Genomic DNA, 26280 nt, shown 5'->3' on the forward strand with positions numbered 1-26280 from the left:
TCAGATTCCACATTGCAACTAACTTTTAAGTAACTACCACTTAATGCGTTTTGGTGTAGTATCAAGGAACAGAAGCCACAGTTATCTAACAAGCCACAATTATCTATTTTAATATCATTAAAATATTCTTCCCTTTTTCAACTACCTAGCTGTATTAGGTCTGCTTTTTTTCATATTGCAATAGATTGAATACAGAAGAAATGAGACTCTAGCAGTCTTCTCTTAAGCCAGACATTAATGAGATTTGCAAAAATGTAAAAACACTGCTGTTCTTATTTCTTTTTGGTTTTGGAAAATATAGTCATTTTTTATTAAAAAATAAGTTAATTCTCTGAGCTGACTAACACAAAAGTTCTCATCTGGAAGGAGATGCCAGCTGCAGAGTTTGTACATGTCATACAACGAACAAGTAAGTTTATAGGTGGACAAAAATTAAGCCAGTCCTTAGGAAAATTTGTCTTCGGTGGCCATTTGGCACTTCTGACCGAGTTTTTCACCTCAAGATGTACCAGAGGGTGTCATGTTCAACAGTTTTAATAAAGAATTGACAACAGCAGGATTAACAACAGGATCAATAGTTATATTGCATATGTTAATAAGCCTTAGGTTTAGTTTTATTTTTAGGTGAATTAAATCTTTTAAATATTTTTTAGTTTTAATTTGTAATTTGGTGAATGTCAATGGATGTAACCCACATAAACAAAAGCTTTATGGAATCCCCAGTAATTTTTAAGAGTGGAAAGGGGTGGGGCCAGCCTGGGGGCGCAGTGCTTAAGTTTGTGTGCTCCACTTCACTGGGCTGGGGTTTGTGGGTTTGGATCCCGGGCATGGACCTATGCACTGCTTATCTAGCCATGCTGTGGTGGCGTCTCACATACAAAACAGAGGAAGATTGGCACAAATGTTAGCTCAGCCACCATCTTCCTCAGCAAAAAGAGGAAGATTGGCAACAGATGTTAGCTCAGGGCCAATCTCCCTCACCCCCCCCACAAAAAAAAAAGAGTGGAAAGGGGCTCTTGGACCAAAAAGTTTGATAACTATTGATCCTGTTGTTAATTCTGCTGTTGTCAATTCTTTATTAAAACTGTTGAACATGACACCCTCTGGTACATCTTGAGGTGAAAAACTCGGTCAGAAGTGCCAAATGGCCACCGAAGACAAATTTTCCTAAGGACTGGCTTAATTTTTGTCCACCTATAAACTTACTTGTTCGTTGTATGACATGTACAAACTCTGCAGCTGGCATCTCCTTCCAGATGAGAACTTTTGTGTTAGTCAGCTCAGTGAATTAGAGCTGGCCAGAAATAATGTGGAATTGATTTTTTAGATGACTCATGATCCGTCACCCTGAGCATCTGGGAGACTGATGTTACTAATGTGGGCCCAGGCTTTTCTTTCCTTGGTAGAAATTCTATTTGGTGACTGTAGCGGGTTTTTTAAGTTTTAAGAGTATGGGCTTTGGTTTCATGTCTTTGTATTTCCATGTCCATGCACGGTGCATTAGATAGAACCAGCATAGATTATCCACATGTACTGGTGAGTTCCCAGCTTCTCCTGCGAAGGGCCGTGCCCTCTCTGCAGCACAGAGCCTCGAGATCCCCAGCTCTGAGTCAGGACCTTTGGCCAGTCTGCCTTCCGTTTCACTGCTAATGGATTACTGATGTCTTCACCTTACACTTACTCAAATCAAAATAGAATCTGATGGTTACCTAACCTACTTAGGATAACCTGATATAACAATTTTAATATCATTTCCTGGAATTTACCAAGCAAATGAGAATATTAGACCAGGTAATTTACTCAGCTCAACTGATTCTATTTTTTTAACTGCTACTTTTTAATGCTTTTCAGTTGGGAGGGGAAATGTGTATTTTCTAGTATATGTGTAAAAATGCCCTGGTTTCAATATTGTTTTCAGGCAAGAGGAGGAGCGAGGCCGGGTGTACAACTACATGAATGCTGTTGAGAGAGATTTGGCAGCCTTGAGGCAAGGGATGGGGCTGAGTAGAAGGTCTTCAACTTCCTCTGAGCCAACCCCTACGGTGAAAACCCTCATCAAGTCCTTCGACAGTGCATCTCAAGGTAATTTCTCATACACTCTGCTGAGGGCAGGCAGTTGTATTCACTTACCGTGTATTCTCTGGCCTAGTTTGATAGTCATTGCCATCTTGCTCTCTAGAGTCTCATCAAATTTCGTGTACTGTTAATGAATTAGTCTTACTATAAGGTGAATTGTAACAGGAGACCTGGGATCTGTTCAGCTTCAGGGATCTTCGTCTCGGACTTGTGCCTTACCTCATGCAGAGGTGTATCTTCACACAGGCCTGAGACTTTGAGTATCTTCTGTATGCTGAAGAACATCCAGGTGTGTCATGTCAGCCCTTTCCCTTCCTCTGAACTCCTTCAGGCCTGTATATTCAAACATCTGCTTAAGGTTGACACTCAGGTGTCTCCTAGACAACTTATTATGTCCAAAACCAAATCAGTCTTTCCCTTCAGTCTTCAGTCTTTCCCTTGTGTAAATGGCAGCACCGTTCCACCAAGTTACTTAAGCCAGAAATCTAGGAATCCTCCTTCTTCCTTAAATCCTTCTTCTTCCTCACCTCCACCTCTAATCCATTAGCAAGTCCTCTTGATCCAGCTTCCGACATGCACATCTTTGCTCTCTCTGCTTCTCTCCATCTCTAGTGGCACAGTCAAACTACTAGTTTAAACCACCATTAGCTGTGCATTTCAGTAACCTCCTAATTAGTCTCCTCATTTCCTTTCATGACAGAAAGATCTTTTCTTGACTAAAAGTCCTTGTTTGCTTTGCTGTGGTTAGAATGAGATTCAGATCCTCAGACGCCTGCATGGTTCACCCTGCCTTCCTCTTACCTCCTTTGAACCACTCTGCCCTCTGCACTCCAGCTACACTGCACTTCGGGTCCTGAAACGGGGCGGGCTCTGTAGCACACATGCTCTTTTCTGCCTGGAAGCTCGCCCTCCTCCCCTTCAGGTGACTGACTCTTTGTCCTCTCTCTAATCTCCGTAGCTCTAGGAAAGGGAAGGGGATGTAGCTGTTTACAACAACTAATTGTGATGTGTCCTAAAGCTTCAATTTTCATCTAGAAATTCTTTAAACTTCATGATAGCTTTATTCTAATTCACTCTAATAAAAGTAGAGCTTCTGGAATCTGTAGTCTCTGATTATACACAAATCAGTTTCCTTTGAGTTAAAATCAGAGAAAAGTCACTTGTATACTCACACACACTGTTGATCCAGACCTTTTAGAGGGCAGTTAGGCAGTATCTTCCCATTGAAAATGCTGTCTTCACAGACCCCAAAGTTCTTATACGTGATACTGGCACAAGTATATAAAGATATCTGTCTGTCTACCTGCCTATCTATCTATCTATCTATATACACACACACACAGTTTTCAGTATAGTGTTGTTTGAAAAAATGGAAAACTTAGAAATTGCATTAATGCCCATTAAAAGGGTTAAGTCAGTCATGACCCATTAACACAGTAGAATATTACGCATCTTTTAATAAGGATGAGGCAGATCTCGAAGTACTGATGTTAAAATATGTCTGGGGTCCTTAGTAAGTTGCAGACCAGTATTATATAGTGTGATCTCATTTTGTTTTTTAAAGTACATAGATACTTGCATTGAAAGTGCAAGAAGGATGCACTTGGAACTGTTGTTAGAGGCTACCTCTAGGTCATACGGGGTAAGGTGAAAGGAGGACTTTAAAAAAATATATGCTTCTAAAATAAAATGATACTAGGATGTCTAGACTAAATTAAAATGGTGCAGTTATTCAAAATAGTAATAAAATGGGCTTTAGTGCAAAAAGATAACCTACTTCTATACTAAACTTTAAAAAAAACCAATATTTTCTAGTAAAATACATCTAAATGACCCAGCAATTCCACTCCTAGTTATATATGCAAAAGAAGTGAACACGAACATTCAGACAAATACTTGTACATGAATGTTCATAACAACACTATTGACAATAGCCAGAACGTAGAAACGAGCCAAATGTCCGTCAGCTGATGACTGGATAAACAGAATGTAGTATATCCACACAATGGAGTGTTATTCAGCCATGAGAAGGAATGAAGTACTGATACATGCTGCCGTGTGGATAAACCTTGAAAACATGCTAAGTGAAAGAAGCCAGACACAAAAGCCACATGTTGTAAGATGCCATTTATATGAAATATGCAGGATAGGCAAATCCAGAGAGACACAGAGCAGTTTGGGGTTGCCAGGGGCTGGAGGGAAGGGTAGATGGGAGTGGCCGCTTAATAGGTACTGGGGTTCCTTTGGGGTGATGAAGATGTGGAACTAGGTAGAGGCGATGATAGTTGTACAGATTTGTGAATGTACTAAATGCCATTGAACCGTACATTTAAAAATGGTTAACTTTCTATTATGTGAATTTTATCTCTAAAAAAATACATCTACACAGTTTTGAATATAAGTACTTGGCTGCATCAGAAGGTCTCCAGTGATCTCCCTCTTCACCTCGCCCCACTGTGTGATGTGCCTGAGTTCATCTGTGTGTCCCATTTTGATTTTAACTTGGCTTCAGATAGATAACCATTTTTATGCGCCCTCTACCAGAATCTATGCTAAGCCCAAGTATCTACAAGTGAATAAATTATGGGTCCTACTTTTGAACAGTTCAGTCTAGGCAGGGAGACTGACATGCATGCAAGTAATCACACATCCATGGGTTAAGTGCAAACCAGAAAATGCATCTGACATGAAGTGATGAGCTCTGTGGGAGGAGGTGAGAAAAGATGAACGGGGGCCCACTTTCCTTTGTTTAATACAGTTCGAGAACATCCACTATGTGTCATGCTTCTTACCTGATGCAGTTACAGAAATCCTCTTCTTGGGTTTTTTGTACTTGGATTTCCTTGGTTTATGGAGCACTTTAACCACATAAGTTAATTAAATAACGAAAAAGAAGTGACTGGCATAACCAGGGTTGGAAATAAACACAACTACTCTAGGGAGGAAACCACCCATGCAGTGGCTGGACGAGCGCCGACTGCTGGGCACAGGTGTGAGTGTTCGGTGGAGGTCATGCACCAGTCAGGACGGTTTCCAGGGGAGCTGCGAGCATTGGTTCATCTGGTGATCCCTTCAAGGACCAGTTAGGAAAGCTTCCACTGTACCTGATGCATTCATCATTTCCTTGTTTGTTGTTCCTCTAGTCCCAAACCCTGCTGCAGCTGCAATTCCTCGAACGCCTCTGAGTCCAAGTCCTATGAAAACACCCCCTGCGGCAGCTGTCTCCCCTATGCAGGTCAGTGCCTGTGCCCGTGGGGGACCCGGGGGCCTCACATCTAAAAGATAGTCCTCTTCAAAATCATTTACATTTATGTCGGGGCAGATGACTACCTTATGAGGGATATAGTTAGGATTTTTTTCCCTAAGATACTGTGAATATCCTTAATTGAGATAAATTATGTAAATATTAATTGTGCTATTGTTGTGAAAATCTCTAGTAATAGTGATAGCTAACACCTACTGAACACTTTCTGAACACTTGCTATATGTTATACACTGTTCCAAATGCTTTTTGTTTTTGGTGAGGAAGAGTGGCTCTGAGCTAACATCTGTTGCCAATCTTCCTCTTTTGCTTGAGGAAGATTGTCGCTTAGCTAATATCTATGTCAATCTTCCCCTCTTTTGTATGTGGGATGCCGCCATAGCATGGCTTGATGAGTGGTGAGTAGGTCCACGCCTGGAATCCGAACCCATGAACCCTGGGCTGCTGAAGTGGAGTGCATGAACTTAACCACTATGCTACCAGGCCAGGCCTCTAAATGCTTTTTGATGTTAACTCATGTAACCATCACAGCAGCTCTGTTGGATATTGGTCCTATTTTATCCCTAGTTTTCACATGTGGAAACTGAGGCCCAGGAGGGTTAAGCAACTTGTCGAGGGTGATACAATTAAGAAGTGGTAGAGCTGAGATTCAAACCTGGGCAGTGTGGCTTCGGAAACCATGCTTTTAACCATTGCACTAAGATACCTCTCTAAATAGAATATGTAGTTGGCATGTTCAGCCTTTGTTGCATAGCAAATCACTTCAAAACTTAAGTGGTTTAAAGCAGCAATTTTATTATTTTTCACATTTCTCTGGGTTGACTAGGCGGTCGTTTGCTGCCTTTGCCTGGGCTCCGCCTGCAGCTGCACTTAGCTGGCGGGTGGGCTGGCGCCTGCGCTCAGCAGGCATCCATGGAGAGCACTGGGCTGCTCTCTCTGCGTGCTCTCTCCTCTCAGGCTTCTTTGTGGCAGGGAGTCTCAAGCTCCAAGGGAGTGAAAATGGAGTTAACAAAGCCTCTTAGGACCTGGGCTTGGAACTTTGACGAGGTCTCTTCTATCCCGTTCTTTTGGTCCAAGCAAATCATAAGGCCAACCTGGATTCAGAGTGGGAGGGGTCTGCGCAAGGCATGAAGTCAGAGAAGCACGGTTCGTTGTGGGCCATTTTGTAGCGGTCTAGCGCAAGGGCATTGCTGATGCATGAGAAACAAGTTTCAGAAGGTGCCCTTCCTTGCTGCTGTGGAAGTGCAGACCACAAGCAGGGCAGATGGTTGTTCCTCTGTTCCTCTGTAGTGCTTGAGAGGCCCTCTCCTCGTGCCCTTGCTAGTAAGCCAACTTGTGGAAAGAGTAGCTGAGGTGGAGTTTTTCCACGTGATTGATAGTAGCCAAAGGAAAAATAGCATAAAACCTAGTTCCCTGGGATTTAGGGTAGCCTTGGCTGCACCTCTTCCCTAAAAAATAGGGCTTGGGAGCATTTTCTTTGAATGGAGACTTGTGCTGTGTGAGTTACTGGTCATGTATTTTGTGAGTGAACTTTTTAACTTTATCCTTTGTAAAGTTTAGGGTAAAACTGTGCTCCCTCCTCATTTGTAATGTTGCAAATTAGTGGCTTTGCGTTTATATTTATGTAGAATTTGCATTTATATTTATGTTATACTCTTAATTTAAAAGGAAGGCAAGGGGAATTCCATATTCGATCTGTAATGAGCTTTTTATATGCTCTATTAATCACACTTTTTCTAAAGACCTGAAGATGTAAATAAAAACAAAGTAAGTGTGCAAAAATAAACTTCAGATAAGGTGGAGTTTCTCTAAGTAGTGTTTGTCAGTTGAAGTTTAATATACAAGGCATCGCTTTGTAAACTTTGTAAAGGTAAGAGGGGAAAAATCTCCTCTTTCTAACTTGGAAAAAAACTAATAATTACAAGCCACAATCAGTATCTTTTTAGTACTTGATTAGTTAGCACAGTGTTTCTCAAACCTAATTGTACATAAAAATCGTGGGAGAGTTTTTAAACAAATAGATTCCCAGGCTTCATCCCAGTGAACAAGAATCTCTGGGAAATATGGCCCAAGACTGGGATTGTTAATTTTTCAAAACTCCCTGTGGGAATTTGACTTCTGGCTATGAGGGAGTAACGGGCTGGATTATTCTGCCTGCGTAAGCTACTAGAAAGCTGGACAAAATATAGGACAAAATTCTATTCAGATATTGTACAACAGGCAGTGCATGACTGTGATCCATAAATAAAAGTTAAGAAATGAGGTAAGTCCTGCTTTGGCCCACACTTTTCCTGTAGGCAGTTTCCAGATGGTGGTGCAGAGAGGGTGAACCCAGATGGAGCACGGAAGGGGAAACCAGTTGGACCTGAGGAGACACAGATCAGTGTTCAAGGAGAATGAGAGTGCTAGAATTTACGGGGCTGAGTACCTGGGAGGGGGTAGTCTATGCAGAAAAGGGGGTCTAGAACTTTGCAGAGACGTCCCTTTGAGTCTTGGCCTGAATGCCAGTCTGCACATGCACAGGGTGAACCTTTACAAGGCTGAGCGAGAACAATTTACCAGGAAAGGTCAGTTACCAGGGAGCTGTCAGACAAACCATAGTTTCCACAGGGCAGGGATCATTTGAGTTCCCACTGGCCACTGTGACAGAACCTCTTTGAATATTTGAGCATTCATTAGAGACCTCCAAGGGCCACACCGTAAAGTAAAACTAAATAGCCCTAGAGTGAACTCTCTTCTAGACCTGCCCTAAATGACCTTAAAAATAAGGCTCAAGACGGCCAAGGAGATCCATAAGTCCCGGGGAAAGGCAGCCTCTGAAATGCTTCCCAGTGATCCGCACCTCCTGGTAGTCCTGGTCTGTGTAGTCTGCCCCTCCTGAGGGCTGGCTGGTCTTCCTGACTAACTTCTGATGAATGGAATGTGGCAGCAGTGCTGGGATGTCACTTACAAGATAAGGTTATAACGAGATAACTTCTGGCTTGAGTACTTAGCTTGCTCTCGCTTAGATCCAGTCACTCCCGTGAACAGTCAGAAATTGAAATATTTAGCAATAAATTTAATAAAATACTGTGTAAGACCTGTACAATGAAAACTATAAAATATTGCTGAGAGAAATTAAAGAAGTAATAAATGGAAAGACACATCATATTCATGGATTAGAAGACTCAATATGGTTAATATCTTGCAGTGCTCCCTCACATTGATCTGTAGATTCAACACAATCCCAATTACAAACTCAGCATGCTATTTTTTAGAAATTGATAATATAATTTTAAATTTATATGGAAATTCAAAAGACTGAATATCCAAAGCATCTGGGGAAAGAAAGAACAAGTTTGGAGGACTCACACTACCTGATTTTAGCACGTAGCGTAATCCAGACAGTGTGTTACTGACATAAGTTTAAATGTAGACGTGAGATCAGTAGAATAGAGAGTCCAGAAATAGGTCAATTGATTTTCCACAAAGGTGCCAAGGTAATTCAATGGGAGAAGAATAGCCTTTTCAACAAAGGATTCTGGGACAACCTGATATCCATAGGGGGAGAAAAACAGCCACAAGTCTTACCTCGTGGCATTTATAAAAATTGAAACTGGCCATAGATCTAAATGTAAAAGCTAAAACTACAAAACTTCTGGATGAAACCATTAGAGAAAACCTTCGTGACCTTCAAGAAGGCAAAGATTTCTTTTTTTGTGACACAAAAAAGAATGAACTATAGGAGACCGCCCAGTGGTGTAGTGATTAAGTTCGTGTGCTCTGCTTTGGCAGCCCATTGGTGGCCTGGGGTTTGCAGGTTTGGATTCCTGGCGCGGACCTACACACCACTCGTCAAGCCATGCTGTGGCAGCATCTCACATACAAAATAGAGGAAGGTGGGCACAGGTGTTAGCTCAGGGCCACTCTTCCTCAAGAAGAAGAGGAAGATTGGCAACAGGTTTTAGCTCATGGCCAGTCTTCCTCACCAAAAGAAAAAGAATGAACCATAAAAGAAAATTGATAAATTGGGCACAAAATTTAAAACTTCTCTGAAAGACATTAAGAAAATGAAAAGACAACTTACACACTGGGAAGAATATTTTTACAATACATTTATCTGTCAAAAGACTTGTATTCAAAGAAGACTTGGCTTCATCCCAATAAATAACGGACAAAAAATTTTAAAAGTCCCTTCTCAAGAGAAGTTACATAAATGGCCAATAAACACATGAAAAGATGGCCAACATCATTAGTCACCGGGGAGACAGAAATCAAATAATCCACAATGAGATCCCAGCACATACCCTTTAGGATGGCCCAAATTAAAAGATGATATCAGGTGTTGGTAAGGATGTGGGTTTCTACTGGGAACATGACAGGAGTAGATAGAAGTTAGCTAGATAATAAAGCACTAGGGAAAGCTGAGAAAATAAGCAGGAGAAAAAACATACAGGAAACAGCACAGTGTGTGTGGAGAGAAGTAGTTTCGTGGTTTGAGCATTACCTAGAGGTGGCAGGCGGTGAAGCAGAAGAACTGAGAGGTTTTAGGTATTTGGTGGATACTTCTGGCTGCATGTAGAGGGATGTATGTATAAGGCTAGAGATGAGGAAGCCGATGACAAAGTTGTCGTGCTGAATTAAGATGACTAGTTGTATGGGTGCAGTTGTAGTAGGAAAGGGAGTGAGTAGTGACAGAATTGAGATCTACTTGGAACCAGTGCGTGGTTGGCCAGTAAAAGTACGATAGGAGCACATTCGTGTTTCACCAATTGGTATGTGATATTTAAGAATTCTCTTTAAACGAAAGAATACCAGTGGTGCCGGGGGTCAGTGCTATGGGGTCAGGGAAGGGGAGGGAGGTGTGACTGTAAAAGGGCCACGGGAGCGATACTTAGGGTGATGGAAATGTTCCGTGTCTTGACGGTATCAGTGTCAATATACTGGTTGTGATATTATACTATAGATGTTACCATTGGGGAAAACTGAGTAAGGGGCACATGGGATCTTTCTGTATTAATTTTTTCAATAGTATTTTGATCACATTATATGCCTATGAGAGACAGAGAGTGTGTGTGCGTGTGTTGGCCTTACTGTAACAGTATGGAAGGAGTTATGCAAATCTATAACTAAATGTTTACTCTCTGCAACATTTGCTTTCTTTGTGAGGCCCAGCTCTAAATTTAACCTGACTTTGACACCGGTTATCTTCTGATTTCAGAGACATTCCATAAGTGGACCAATCTCTACATCCAAACCCCTGACAGCCCTGTCAGATAAGAGACCAAACTATGGAGAAATCCCTGTTCAAGGTGCGTCTCATCAGTTGCAGTATTTCACTTTTGTTATTAATTTTTTGGTTCTTGTGACATTTTGGGCTAAGTAAATTGTTATTTTCTTTGTTCTAGACATTATTTCAACCAATCTGGTATATATCTTTATTGGAAGTTTACTAATAATATGTCTTAGTTACAAACGGGGAGATGAGTTATTAATAAATGCATCTTGGAAGACAGCTCTCACAGCATTAGCGTGGGTGGTAGAGAGTGCACCCCATTGCTAGGCACTGTATTTCCTAGTTCTTCTTAGGGTAGGTGTTGTTATCCCTATTTTATAGATACTAAAAATGAGGTTTCAAAAAGTCAAGTAACTTAACACAGGTTAACACAGTTAATGAACAGTAGACAGGGGCAGCCTGACTCCAAAGCCCATTCTTTTAATCTCTGTGCTCTGTATTGTTTATAAGAGGAAACTGAGACTCTGAAAGATGAGGTCCAGCAATGCTGTGCATTTGTAAAGGGTTTGCCCATTTTCACACGGCTCTTTGTGGCAGCCTAGGGCTCACTTAGCTGATGCAGGCCAGTCTCCTCCAGGCGTTCCTCTGTGTGTTCTCTCGGTTATGGAAGTTAGGCTCTGTGGGTGAGACTACAAGGATTCAACAGATGTGGGGAGGAAGTAAGCAGATTTGTGAGAATTACTCCCTTAAAGAACCTAGGGAGCTGGCTCCATGGGCTCCATGTAGCACCTGTGCGGGAAGATTTCACTGTGGCAGTTGAACTGTCTGGCCCCGTACCTGCCAGTCTTGGATGTTCAGATAAGCTGGTTGTGCACACATTTAGGGACAGTGGAGCACAAGATGGTGCTGCTGCTACCTTCCCTGCACAAAGACTTGCCTTTTACCTCTGCTTCTTGGCTTCTGGTTTATTCGTCAATCGTGACCTGAGGTCTTCTCCCCCCTCAGAAGATTCTCTCGCTAAGGGAACAAATAGTGGAAGCTTTAAAGTCTCTCTTTACATCTTTACCATGTTCCCACTTTCCCCTCCCAGGTGGATCCATCAGGGGCTAGGTATGTGTATGTGGTACAGATCACTGGACTCATGTGTCCTGGCTTTGGCCTCTTGTGGCGCAGTTTCCTTGTCTGTGAGTTGGGAATAGTCTTGAATACCCAGCTCACGGGATTCCTAAAGCCTCCCTTCCAGGCTCTGCAGTCAGGCTTTCACCCTCCCGTTCCACCACAGTTGCTTTCCTTGAGGTTGTAGGTGACACACCAGTCAGCTCTCAGTCCTAGTCTCATGTGACTGTTGGCAGCATTTGGCCCTATTGAGCACTCCTTATTCCAGGATGTTCTTTTTGGTTTCCATGACCCACACTCTTGTGTCTCCTCCTCCCTCCCTGGCCGCTCCTCTGTCTACTGTGCTTGTTTCCCCTCCCTGACCTGTAAGTGGTGGTGTGCCCCAGAGTTCAGTCTCGGCCTCTCTTCTTCTGTGTGTACTCACTCTGTGATTGAATCTGTCTCATGGCTTTAACTGCTCTTTGTCACACTGACGTCTCCAACCTATTCCTCTCCTCTGGACTCCAGACTTGTATATCCAATTGCCTACTTGACATCTCCATTTTGATATTGAATACTCTCAGACTGAGTGTGTCCAGGACCAGATTCCCACATTCCCCAAACTTGTTGTTGTTGTAATTTGTCTTCTCCATCTCAGTTATTGTCAGTTTCATTCTCCAGAACACTTAGAGTCATCCCTAACTCCTTTCTTTATCTTAGACCCCATATCAGAGACCTGTTCAGTTCTTTAGGGAACCCCATTGGGTCTACTTTCAGGATGCATTCAGAATCAGAGCCTTGCTCTTCCCTCTACTACCACCTCCTTGGACTAAGCCACCATCATCTCTCACCTGGATTCTGGCAAAAGAGTCCTAATCCCCCTCGTAATCTATTCTTAACCCTACAGTCCATGTAGTCTTGAAGAATGTAAATTGGGACGTGTCATTTTACCCAGAACTCTCCATTAGCTCTTCATTTCTTTCAGAAGAAAAGCTTGAGTTGTCTTAGTGGCCTCCAGACCTCCCAGCCTGGCCTCACTTATCTCTCTGGCTTCACCACTTTTCTTTCTTGGTCCCCTTGCCAAGCCGCACAGGCTTTCTTGTCCTCTGAGCACTCAGGCACACTCCTGACTCAGGAACCTTGCACTAGCTCTTTCTCTGCTGGAACACTCTGCCCAGGTGTCCAGGTGTCTCACTCCTGCTCTCTTTCAAGGCTTTGCTCAAATCTCACCTTAGCCCTGAGCACCATACTTAAAATTATAAACCACTCTCTCCTCTATACGCTCCTTTCCCTGATTTCTCTCCCTTTAAAAAAAAAATATATATATATATTTTTTGTGGTGAGGAAGATTTGTAACATCGTTGCCAATCCTCTTTTTTTTTGCTTTTTTGCTTGAGCTAATATCAGTGCTAATCTTCCTCTATTTTGTATGTGGGGTACCTCCATAGCATGGCTGACGAGTGGAGTAGGTCTGTACTTGGGATCCCAACCCGCGAATCCTGAGGCACTGAAGCCGAGTGAAGCCGAGTGGAACTTTAACCACTTGGGCATGGAGACAGCCCCTAAAAAAGTTTTTTTAGGTTTAGTGCTTTTCCCTTCTGCCATACTATATCGTTTACTTATCTGTGACTTTTATTGTCTGCCTCCCTAGATTGTGAGGTCCGTGAGGCCAGGGATTTGTGTCTTGTTCACTGAGGCGTCTTCAGCACCTCTACTAGTACAGGCACACACCTCGGAAATATTGTGGGTTCAGTTCCAGACCACTGCAATAAAGCAAATATCACAATAAAGGAAGTCACGAGTATTTTTTGGTTTCCCAGTGCATGTAGGTTACATTTACACTATACTGTAGTCTGTTAAGTGTGCAATAGCCTTATGTCTAAAAAACCCAATGTATGTACCTTAACAAAATGTCACGCAGAGTCAGGAAGTGAGCAAATGCTGTTGGAAAAATGGCACTGATAGACTTGCTGTAAACCTTTAATTTGTAAAAAAAAACTCAGTATCTGTGAGGCTCAACAAGGCGAAGTGCAATAAAACAAGATATGCCTCTATTGGGCTCTAGATAAAAAAATTGTGAGATGAGTGAATAAAATGAGTTAAAGCATATAAAGTGCTAGCAAAAATTTTAGCCCATAGTAAATGCTCATTGTTAGATTTTATTGCTGTTACGTGTGGATTTTTTCTTAGTAGCACAAGTGGCTGAAAAGGATGGTTCTTTATTGTTTATGAGTAAAAGATTTTAATTCATTGCAAGGCAACCAAAGTCTGCAGGATTTTGCTTAGCTGCCAATAAGTAGCTGTGAGAAAGCATCAATACATGTTATGTTCCGGGCACTTAAAAAGCCACATGTATTGAGGGCAAAGATGGAAGCCAAAGGTTCAGGAGCACTCACTTCGCTGCCTGTTGTGTGCGCCCCAGTTCTGTCAATAGTCAGCCTTTTGACCTGCAGTCGGAGCCAGGAGCCAGGACACCACAGTCTTTGGGAGTATGTGTAACCCTGGACTTGGGACAGCCCTCTGGGGGAGGCTCCCATCTAGAGAGCACTGAGGTGATCCTGGGATACCAGAGAATACCGAGTCCTCAGGCCCCAGTTAGCCTCGAGGAGGGTGGGGATGCTCCAGTGAGAAATGACCCTGGGCCTTTCCAAGCCTCCTGAGGCCGACCCTTGGGGCCTTCTCCCCTTGTGATGGCTACCTTCTAGACTCTTCTTGATCGGGTCACGGTGGGGCAAGGTTTATTGGGGAAAGGCAACACCAGTAGTGTTTCTCACACTTACCTGTTGGTAAGATTTATCTGAGTCAGTTGGTTAAATACGGAATCCTGGACCTCACCTCAGATCTGTTGACATGGACTCTCCAGGAAAGGGAGTGTGGAATCCTCATTTTCACAAGCACTCCAAGTGATTCTTAGGAAAGAACAAATATGGGAAGCTGGGCAAAGAATACCGTTTAATTTTTCCTATTAATTTGGCTTTTGCGGGTGGGGAATGGGGTGGGGAAGGGCCCTGGGCCAAGGTTGTTGAAGACATAGACTAAATGCGTTGTGTCTTTAGGGCTCTGCTGAATTAAACCTTTTCCTGGCTCTCCTCATTTTATTATCTGGTGATGTATCAGATGATAATGCTGTTGGGCTTGGGGTGTGTGCGGTCAGTCTGTGTTAACGCTGCTCTCATTCTCCACTTCACTCTGTTGTTATGCCTTAATGGGGCTTAGTTCAAAGAGTGCAAACACAAGAGGGAGAGGGAAACACACTTAGGTGAATTTTTATCTGAGAATTTGTTGATAGTGTGACCTTTTATTTTAAAGTCACTAGAGAAAGAAACTACTTAGAAAACTAAGAACAACCATGATTCTTGGTCATAAAAAGCCGCTGTGGTTATCCAGCCTATGGTAAGAGAGTAGTATTTTTTGAGCTCTGTTTTGAACTGATTTTCTTCCTTGATTGTCTCTTTTATCTTGGCATAAATCAAGAAACACAGTCTATAATTTTCATTTTGAAAGTTTTGGTGGCTTCATTACTGAAATTTAAGAAGGTGCTGCTGCTAGTTCTACTATGCTTAACTTAGAGAATTTGTGTTTTTTGCAGTTAAGCATTTTATTAGGTTCGGTTTTTTGTTCTATTTTACCATCATGCTTATATGTCAGTTGCAGGAAAATGTTTCAGACTAGAGTAATCTTATTGTAAATGGACTAATCAATGCTCTTTTGTTGGTGTTGTTGGCAGTTGAGTGAAATGGCTAGGGTCTTGACTGGTGCCGCCTCAGTGAATCTTTGTAGTTAGGATGTGAATTAGTATTTGTGGCTTAAGCGGGACAGGATAGATCTCCTACCAGGTACATGGATACAGGTAGTTGAAAGGTCTTCAGTGTCCCCACTTGCACAGTGATCTTAGAAAGTCCGGAGTGCTAAGCAAAGACCTTGGCTGGATGGTGCAGATGGTTGGGGAGCCTGGGGTTGCCCGGTATCAGTGTGACCTTGTGAATGTCACGTCTGTGTGGTCAGCTCAGACATAGGTATCTGAGAAAGTTGATTAGTCCAAGTGTAGTCATGTTCTGTCAAGGAATTCATACTTATTGTCTGTCTAAATTGTATTACTTGAGGCTAGACATGTAAAATTTTTTAAAACAATATTTTGAAAAAATTGATTTATGATAAGGGTACATGTAATAAAGGTGTACAAAGTTAAGAGGTTTTACTAAAAGCCAAAGCTTTGTTAAAAGTTATCTCTTTTAAGTTAAAATAAAGAAAAGAAGAAGAATCTTCTATTAAAAAAGTTTCACATCAATTTTCATTCTCCAGCCAGATTCTGGCTCAGCTCTATACGCAGCCCTAACGGGGAAATTCCCAGAATTCCTTTAGCTGCCCCACCCACCTGTAGGTACAGTCTAATGGAGATCTGTTCACTTCTAAAGGTTTTTTCCTCCCCCTTTTTCCTTCTCCTTTTGTGGTTCTTGGTGTTTGCCTTGATAAACCAAAGTATCTAGGCTCCTATTTTTTTCCAACATAGTATTATGAAAATTTTCAAACAAACAGAAAAGTTGAAAGAAATTGTGTAGTGAGTATCCACACTCACGACCTAGATGCTACAGCATTTTGCTAAATTCACTTTATCACATATTCGCATATTTATCCATCCCTCTATCTTTTCTTCAGTCCATCTTTTTTTTAAATGCTTTTCAAGGTAATTTGCAATCAGTATACTTCAACACACATAATAATATTTGTTTAAGGTGTTCGCCCTATCTTTAAACTCTTTTGTGATAAGTTTAGACAGATGGAAGAGTTGCAAAAATATCAGAGTTCTCTTATACCCTTTGCTCAGCTTCCCATACGTGAACATTCTCTGTAACCACAGAACAGTTACAAAAGTGAGAAATTGATAGCAGTAAATTATTATTAACAAAACCGCAGACTTTATTTGGATTTCATTTTATTGGGATTTTTTTCCACTGATATTCTTTGTCTATTCCAGGATCAAATATAGGATCCCACTTTGCATTCAGTTGTCTTAAGTCTCTGCCAGTTGGCAACACTTCTCAGTCTTTCCCGGTCCTTCGTGACCTTGAGACTTCTGAAGCATACTAGTCTGTTAATTTTTACAATGTTTCTTGGTATGAGGTTGTCTGATATTTTCTCCTCATTAGGTTGATGTTGTGTATTATTGGAAAGGATACCACAGAAGTGATGTGCCCTCTAAGTGATTCATATCTGGGGGCACATGATGTCAGTATGTCTTATTACTGGTGATGTTGACCTTGATCCCTTGGGTAAGGTGGTTGTCTGCCAGAAATTAATAAATCCCATTTCTGCTTAAACTTTGTCTCACTAATTTTAGCATCTGTTTGTGCATTTTGCCTGCAGCAGTCATCACTGTGGTATTCTAGTGGTGATTTTCTATTTCCTCATTTCTTCTGGAGGAATTATTTATATTATTATACTTGTTATAGCGTTTATTTATATTAGTGTAGACTCATGGATATTTATCTTATTCTTTGGGTTGATTATTTTTTTGCTCAAGTTATTCCAACTTTGGCCATTGGGAGCCCTTTTACACTGACCCCTTGCTCTTTTGGTGCACCCTCACAAAGCACTTTCTTACTTTCAGGCCCCACAAGATGCTCCAGACTTGTTTTTTTCCTGTACCAGCTCTGGTATCAACCATTTTACCAAGGAGCCCTGGTTGCTTTTATTAGAGAATAGTATTTAGAAAATAAGATCTGGGTGCTAGCTGTGCTCATTCCTACTGAGGTTTCACTGCCTCTAGTCCTTCTCTGGATAGAGCTAGGAAATTGTATGGATACCAACCCAGGCATACACATGGAACTATTATTTCTATATCTGTCTGTCAAAAACCATGTGCTTATACTGATGCCTCTGACTCCAAGCCAGCACCAAAGGGTGCCTTCTTGCCTTTTCCCTTTCTTTATTTGTAACTTCTTTCTCCTGATAGTGAGAAACCTGGCTCTCATTATCTACAATATATATGCTTAATTGTTCAGTCCTAGTATACATATGCAGTAGTTTTCAAGATTGCTAAATCATACCCCCGTGAGAAGCAAATTTACCAGTTAGAGTGCAGTGTTTGTGTACAGTTCTTTGTATTTAGCCTTAGAGTATCCAGTCAAAAGACCTGTTTCACCAAAGTTACTTAGATCAGCCCCTTTTCTCTCCACTCCCTTCAGTGTTGTTATGTTATGGTTCTGTAATACAGTTACATTAAGTTTGTCACAGGCTGCATTCCATTCACCACGCCCTTCCCCCATGCCAGTTGATCAAAAAAAATTATAGGGGCCGACCTCATGGTGTTAAGTTTGGCATGTTCCTCTTTGGCTGCCTGGGTTTGAGGGTTCGGATTCTGGGCACGGACTAACACCACTTGTCAGCCATGCTGTGGTGGTGACCCACATACAACATAGAGGAAGACTGGTACAGATGTTAGCTCAGGCTGAATCTTCCTCAACAACAAAAATTATATACGGTAAATTCACTCTGTTCTGTGCATTATAGGATGTTTAGCAACATCCCTGGACTCTATCCCTTAGACAGAAAACTCCTCCTAGGGTACCAGTAGCACCCCCATCTCCCCAGTTGTGACAACCAAAAATACCTCAAGACATTGACCTATTGGCAAAATTGCCACCAGTTGAGAACTTGAGACATGGTTCTCACAGTTTATTTGTCTAATTTCAGAAAGAAACTTTATGTTTCCATCTTCTTAAATCAAATGGGAAATTCTTGCTGATCTTGCTTGTTGTCTAGTTCCATCAGAGGCTTTAACGTATTAATCATAGTTACTTTAATTGCCCTGTCAGATGGTTCCAACATCTGTGTCGTATCTGAGTCTGGTGTTATTGGTTATTTTGTGTCTTGAGCTGGGTGTATTGTTTTTTTCTTGCTTTTTGTATATTTTATTCTTCTTTTTTGAAAGCTGGCCATCTTATATAGGATAGTGGATTGGTTTTATACCTTTACACGGGCACCTCTTTCCCTCTACTCGGTGTTCAATGTGGGGGTTTGAGTTAATCTACTCAGGAGCTGGGCTGAGTTTGAGATTTGGTGTTGCTGTGATGTCCTCAGTGCACAGTAGGCTTCCAGTTGCTTTAGTAATGTTTTGTGTTTAGAGTGGGGCTGGTGTTCCAGAGGATTTCCTCAGTGTCTGCTCCAATTTCAGCTTGACGCTGTCATTGGCATTGGCATCTCAGAGAGGGCCTGTCTCATACTCTCATAACTTTCAGCTGAGATTTCCTATTTGTTCATTTCTTGAGAACATATTTTCCTTTAAAATGGTGAGCATATTTGTCATAGCTCTTTTAAAATTCTTTTCTACTAATTCCAATACATAGGCCATCTTTGAGTAGGTTTCCATTCCTTTTGAGTATGGGTCACTTTTTCCTTTTGCTTTGTATGTCTAGTAATCTTGAATTATATTCTGGGCAGTGTGAATCACACATTGTAGAGATTCTGGATCCTATTTTGTTCCTTTGCAGAAAATTGGGTTTTGTTAGCAAGCAGTTAACTTGGCTCACCTCCAACTCCAGCCTCTCACCTTCAGTTGAAATACCTGTTCAGTTATTTTGTCCTTAATTCAGCTCCTTGGAATCTGAGTGTTTGTGGATTTCAGAGGTCAGTGAGAGATTTGGGCAGAGTTTATCTGCAGAACTGGAGGCCTTTTCCTTTCTGGTATTCCGCCTAAACCCTCGCTTTCCTGCAGCTTTGGTTGTCCCAAGATATGTCCCCTGCTTCAAGGCAGTAAGGCTGTGGGCTTTCTACCAAATTTTAGCTGCTCTGCGTGGCCTCAGCTGCGGTCTACACTCATGCCTACAGCCATAAAACTGGGAAACTCACCCAATGCTGTTTCCTTCTTCCAAGTGTTAGCCTCCTTTCATTTCCTGCCTGCTTTTGGTTTCTCTTCAGTACCTTTAAATAGTTGATTTTCATATTTTTTCAGGATTTTTATAGTTGTTTTCGGCAAAAGCGTTGGTCCATTTGGAACTACTCTCTGTGAACAGAAGTTGGATATTTAGGCTCCTATTTTTAAGCCCACTATTTTGCCTGTAAATTTGGTTTCAGAAACAATAGAGGAACAACTGCCTGTACCTATTTATTTCTGTGATTTCTAAAATAAGAGAGAATTAAGTAGCAGACCTAGTATGCTCATATTATTGCTGCCTGTGTGTCAGGAGTGAACAGAATATCTCTGTGCAGGTTTATCCCCTTTATCTGAGCCCTGGGTCTCATCCTCTTGGGCTTTCACAGATGCTGTTAACCTCACGCTATCTCCTTCTCCTGTGTCTTCAACTTGACCCTCTCTGCTGGCTCCTGTCCATCATCTTTTAAAAATGCTCACATCTCTCCTATGTTAAGAAAGACATCCTCCCTCTCTCCCCACCTCCTCCCTCTCTCCCCACCTCCTCCAGCTGCTATACTGTCTCTCTTACCCTTGCAAGGTAAGGCTTGTCTCCTTCCCATCTCCCACTGATTCCTCAACACATTCTTACCTTAGTTTTGTCCCCACCAATGTATGAAATTGTTCTGACCAAGGTTACCATAACCTCCATGTCACCAAGTTCACTCCATCAGCTATATGCTGGTAATTTCCAAAATTATATATTCACTCTGACTTTTCTTCTCAACTCCCTCTCTGACTGTCTGCTCCACATCTTTCCCTGGGTATCTCATAGAGTTCTCATCTATTTTTCTCCCATAATACTCTTCTCCTTTCTTATCTCTGGATGTGGAACCTCCTTCCTTCTTACCTCCATATCCAGTGGGTCAGCAAGTCTGTTGATTCTTCCTCATTGAAGAGTCCTTGAGTCTATTTACTTCTCTCCATCTCCCCTGGTACCACCCAAGTACAAACCATTCTTATCTCTTCTCTATACAGTCTAACTCATCAGCCTGTGTGTACTGTTACTGCTCCAATCCACTGCAGCCAGAAGGCTGCTCACCTAATCAAACCTTCACTGGCTCCTCATTGCCAACAGGGTAAAGTTCAAACTGGTTAACTTGGCCAGAATGTCTGCATGTTTTGCTCTTGCCTGGCCTGGCTCTCCCGCCCTGCCTTTGCAGCCTCACCTGCTCCTCTTTGCCCCGTCCTCTGAACATCGCTGTCCTGGATTTCTTTTGGTGTATGCTGAGCATTCAGCTGAGAACACTCCCCTCCAAGGTCTCGTTTGCCTGTATAGAAGCTATTAATTATCCTTCTAGTCTTAACTGAGATGTTGTTTCCTGAGAAGCCTTTCCGGACCTCCTTTCAAGAGCAGGTCACGTCCCCTGCTGTGTTCCCAGAGCCCCTTGTACTTGTTCTTTCCTAGCGTCCCTTACTTGAAATGACTTTTTAAATGTCTGACTTCTGCTCTAGACTCCGAGTTCCCTGAGAGCATGTTTCCTGCCTCTTTTCTTCCTTTCTCTGACCTTTGCACCAAGCCCAGTGCCTGGCAAGTAGTGGACACCCAAATGATTTCTGTGTAATGAATGAATTAAAGACAGTAATAGCTCCATATGGTAATAGAATAGACTCTGTTGCTATAAAATATAGTCTCTCCTGCCCACCACACTCAACTATAATACGCTAACCTTATTTCCTGAAGAGGGATAAACTGACAGTTGGACATGAAGATGGAACCCAGCCCGCTTAGGCAGTAGTGGCTGGACATGTGTTCTCACTGTGACAAGAGCCTCTGAGCAAGCTTGATTCTCACCGTGAAAATACTTCATGAAAAGGCAGCAGACTGTGTTGCCTGTTGAAAATTACTACAAATAATTTGAAAAGAATAACCTATTTGGGCTTTCAGTGCCAGTTTGTACGTTTTCAGGAAGTAAGTGTTGGTCTTTGGTAGGAACTGTCTGCCACGTTGAGACGCACTTGGATCCTTAGACATGCTGTGAGAACAAGACTTAGCCAGGTGCTGGGCAAATGAATCAGCAGTAAATTTCGTGACCTTTGTTTCAACTATGTGCCTAGTGTGTGCAGTGTAAGAGGGAATGAAATAAGGCAACTTAGAAACGCTCTCCATGTAGGGAATGACAGGCGCTTCTGCCTTAGTGGCTCCACTCCTTGTTTTGAATCATTTGTCTTTGTAACTTTTGTTTTCACTTTCTTCATTTGTTCTTGGAGAGAGTAAGATTTTAGGGAAATGACCAGTTTCATAATTGTAAAATGGAAAATTTGATTAGATTCAAAACGATGATTTCTGTATTCTACTATTTCTGTGTTCTACCAACTTTGTTTTGTCTGTTCGACTTTCTGCATGATGTGCCCTTCCTGTGAGGAGGAATGCCAGCTGCCGACAGGGTTCAAAATTCTGATTGATGCCTGCTTGTAGGCTCTTTGCACAGAGGTGATCTTTGTTCCAGATAAGAAGGATGTGCTGACCCGAGCTGTGTAAGTCCTGTCTTCATTAGGAAAGTGGGTCTGTCCTTCTCGCTCCCTTCCCCTCCAGAGTAGCGTGTAGTCACAACCAAATGTTCCTCACATGCTTAGAAAATGCGTTTTGGAATGAAAGTGTGCTGTCCTTGAAAGATAAGGTCATATGCCATTACTTTGGACATCATGATATTTTGAGAGGGAGTTTTTTAAAAATTGTCACTTCTTAAAAAGAAGTGTTGCATGACCTGTTTGACTAGTGTACAGTAAATTTTGCCTTTCCCCTTGTCAAAATATGTTTGCTATGGGGACATGTTGGACAATGAGACTAATAGTCTTCGTTAAATATAAGGGATGGCATTTTCCCTCTTCCTCATCACACATCACTGACATACCCTGAGCAGGTGAACACATCCAGTCTGTCCTTGTACTTGTCATCCTGGCCTGATGGCAGTCTTGTCGGACTTGTAGCCCTAGTAAGAAGTGTGCTGATCTGTGTTTGGAGCTCCCACTGTGGGCGTGCAAGTCCTGAGGAAACAGTGTTGAAGCTGGACCCGAAGGATGATAAAGGTAGCCAGGCTAAGGAGGGAATGGAGGAGGAGTATGGAAGGCGAGGAAACAGCTTGTACCAGTGTTCAAGGAACTCAAGAAACTCCAAGACAGCTTGTGTTTGGAAAGTAAGGGAGGAGTAGAACAAGGTGAGGCTACAAATGTAAACAGTGGAGGCAGTCTGACTGTGTCCTTTCCTGAATGCTCAGAAGAGTCTGGGGCTTCCTTGTTGCCTTCAGACTAAAGTCCACATAGCAGGTAATGAAGGCTCTCGTCAGTCAGCCTCATCCTCCCATTACAGCCCCTTTTTCTGCTGCTCTCTCTGTTTTCCATATGCCCAAGTTTTAGCCACACTGGGGTTTTATTATTCTGTGACTTGAATGTCCTTTGACCTTTGCTCTGATTCTTGTCTGGCTGAAATACCATTTGCCACCCCTCTTCGCTACTAGTAGAGCCCAGCTGAATGTCATTCTATTGTTGAAGGCTTCCTGCTGCCTGAAATCCAAGTGCACGACTGCTCTCTCTCTGGTTTGATGGCACTCGATCATTCTGTTGTTCTGACTATCCATCCTCACTTGTCTGTGGTTCTCTGTGTGTTTGGCTCCCCCACTAACTGTAGGCATGTAAGGGCAAGGCTTTTATTTAGTTTGAACCTTTACACCTAGATACAGCAGGGGATCTTTGAATTTTGGTTGAATTGCATCAAAGAGGTAAGTAGCAGTCGATGATTTAGAAACATTCATCTGTGTCAAATATCTCATCGCTAGAAATAAAACATTGGATGAAACGTTTTCCCATGTTACTTGGCTCTGAAAGTGGTTTTGTGTGAGTTCGTTCTATGGGGAATTGAGGCACCCTGGATTGAGAGAGGAGGAGGAGCCTCTAGGGCAAGAGAGTAAAACTCACCTTCCTGCTCCTTGTGTTACTCACAGTTCAGGGTCAGGTGTGTTTTTTCTTTTCTTTTTGCTTCCTCCTCCTCCTCCTTCTTCTTTTTTTTTGCTGAGAAAGATTGGCCCTGAGCTAACATCTATGACAGTCCTCCTTTATTTATTTATTTATTTATTTATTGCTGAAGATTAGCCCTGAGCTAACATCTGCTGCCAATCCTCCTCTTTTTGCTGAAGAAGACTGGCGCTGAGCTAACGTCCATGCCCATCTTCCTCTACTTTATATGTGGGATGCCTGCCACAGCATGGCTTGACAAGTGGTGCGATGTGTAGGTCCATGCCCTGGATCCGAACTGGTAAACCCTGGACTGGCCAAGCAGAACCTGCAAACTTAACCACTGCACCACTGGGCCAGCCCCCAGGGGTCAGGTTTCTTTACTGTGACCTTTTCCACTTTGTGCAGAGCATTTATTAAGAACATCTTCAACCAGCCGACCTGCTTCTCTGCCGAGAGTACCTGCCATGGAAAGTGCCAAGAGCATCTCAGGTAATGACTTTTATCTGGAATTTCCATAAAAAAGACTTGTCCACAAGTTTTAGTAATGATACTGAATACTTCCTCTTTAGACTTATTTAACTTTACTTACTTCTTTAGCTCTTGAGTTGGTTTTTTTCACTCTGAATTTCCCAGACTGTTGTATCTTCCAGATTCTATAGAAATCACATTTCATGGCACTGATTTTAAAAAACAGAAAACAAAAGCTAGATAGTACCATTCATGTAACAAGTATTTATTTAGTGCCAAGAGTGGGTTAGATGATGTGCTGAAAATACAACTTCATACAAAGTTGATATAGTTGTGAAACACTAGAATATTTATCCCAAGGCATGTCATGATTGTTTTTGAAGAGTTATTTCAGAGCACACTAAAAATTCTCTGGAAACCAGGTTGTTCCAGTATGATAAAGCCATCCTGTAACGATGCATTTGGAGAGCTGCTCTCTTAGTCTCCTGGAGCTAACTGTTCAGTTTGTCAGTTCTCGTTGTTTTCCCTTTGTGGCCTTTTCTTACCTTTAATTCCTCCACTGGAAAATGGACTGGGAAAGGAGAAAGTCTTATAACCCTGCCTCATAGAATTAATGCCCCACTTGTACATGGATTTAAGTTAGTACACTTTGTATACATCATGGCTGGGTGTTTAAATCAGTGAGAAGCCCAGCCAAAATTATCAGCCCAAAGCCTTTTCCTTTAACAGTTCTTCTGATTCCTTCTCAGTCTGTTTCCTCTAAAATATATAAAATTATGAAAGATATTCTCATCCAATTTCCTAGCACACCACTTAAAAGAAACTGCTGATTTAGGGCATACAGAGATCTGACATTGAAAGCAAAAACAAGAATAATTATAAAATTATATCAGAGATATGTAAATGCATCATTCTAATAAGATCATGTAATAGGAGAAAGCATCTGTCTCCTCTGGATCTTTAAAGACATCATTTACTAATGCAGAGTTATAGTCTGCTTGTGGTTATCCTGAAATCATCAAGAAAAATTTATCCAGTAAAAGGGGGCAGCTTCAGTCATCGGGGAAGAATTAGTGGTATGTGACACTGATTGCATTGCAGCCAGCCCAGAGGTGCTACAGCTAATGGCTCCTGCATGTCCAGCATCTTCTGAGGTGAGAGAGAGTTTGTCTGAGGTCAGGAACTTTGTCTCATATCTCGCTTCTTACTGTGCTCAGCCCAGCGTCATGAGCACCGCTCGTGCTTGGCGCATCCTTGCTAGAAAGCTGCTTTTGTTGTGGCTCTGTTATCAACGGCTGAAGTGGCTGCTTCCACTTAACACTTCTCAAAACTTTCTGTAATTCCGACAAGGCACAATGTCTTACTATGCCAGAGTTTCAAAATAGGACTTTTCTGATTGTTCTTATTTCTCAGTAATTGACTTGATACCTTTTGGTTTTCTGTCTGACTCATTGATTTATGTTTTTTTAAAAATATGGCCTGACTCAGAATTAAGTGTAGCCCTATCATGAATATCTCTTTCCTTTCCCTTTAACAGTGTTTTTGGCTAAGTTCAGAAAGCTTTGGTTGATTTCAGTTGAGCATGAGTAGTTGTCAGGTACTGCTTTAATTAGCCTTTGGTTTTGAGCTGTATTTGTGATTAAAGAAACCTTTATAGAGTACTCACTGTGTGCTGGGTAGGTCTGTGAGTGTTACAGGGGTGGATAAGACACGCTCCTTGCCTTCAGGGAATGTGGGGTTCAGTGCACATTTCAATTACTGTACCTTTTTAATAAAAAGAATCCTTTCAAGTTATCAGTAAGATGAAAATTTTAGCTTTTCCTCTTGTATGGTAATTTCTGCTCTTTTTGGAATCTGCTGAAGAAAATGTCTCAAGAACTCAGTTTAAAATGTTTTTGCTGTAAAGTGCATAATGACCATTTCTCACAATCAGTGTCTCGACGAAGTAGTGAAGAGATGAAACGAGACATCTCTGCACCTGAGGGAGCCTCACCAGCCTCTCTGATGGCGATGGGAACCACGTCACCACAGCTCTCCCTTTCCTCCTCTCCCACGGCCTCTGTGACCCCCACCACCCGAAGCCGGATAAGGTAGAGAACAGTTAACAGTGATCTGGTTCATGTGTGCCTTTCCTTGCCTTTTGAGAGGAATGATCAGGTTGTAAAATAATGGATTCGAGCTTTGATTTTTTTCTTTATTTGTATGTTATGAAGTGTTTTCTGGTCTCTTCTTCTATGCCCGGTATTAGATAAGATAGCTTAGAAGTAAAAAGTAAAAGGGAGAGTTCCTTTCCCCAAGCAG

General features: G+C 42.0%; 1 protein-coding gene across 8 annotated transcripts in view; it reads left to right on the forward strand.

The window, feature by feature from the left end:
• SPECC1L (sperm antigen with calponin homology and coiled-coil domains 1 like) overlaps nt 1-26280 on the forward strand; it is a 136088-nt gene that overhangs the window by 61359 nt on the left and 48449 nt on the right. For 5 of the 8 annotated variants that reach the window (XM_023646701.2, XM_023646697.2, XM_023646699.2 and 2 more), the window contains 5 exons: nt 1919-2082; nt 5220-5311; nt 10539-10629; nt 23917-24000; nt 25913-26069. In XM_023646701.2, the coding sequence (XP_023502469.1) occupies nt 1919-2082; nt 5220-5311; nt 10539-10629; nt 23917-24000; nt 25913-26069 (588 nt within the window). The remainder of the gene's footprint in view (nt 1-1918; nt 2083-5219; nt 5312-10538; nt 10630-23916; nt 24001-25912; nt 26070-26280) is intronic. The other 3 variants (XM_070276027.1, XM_023646700.2, XM_070276028.1) reach the window with 1 other exon arrangement.

Source organism: Equus caballus, chromosome 8, assembly GCF_041296265.1.
Source record: "Equus caballus isolate H_3958 breed thoroughbred chromosome 8, TB-T2T, whole genome shotgun sequence".
NCBI lineage: Eukaryota > Metazoa > Chordata > Mammalia > Perissodactyla > Equidae > Equus > Equus caballus.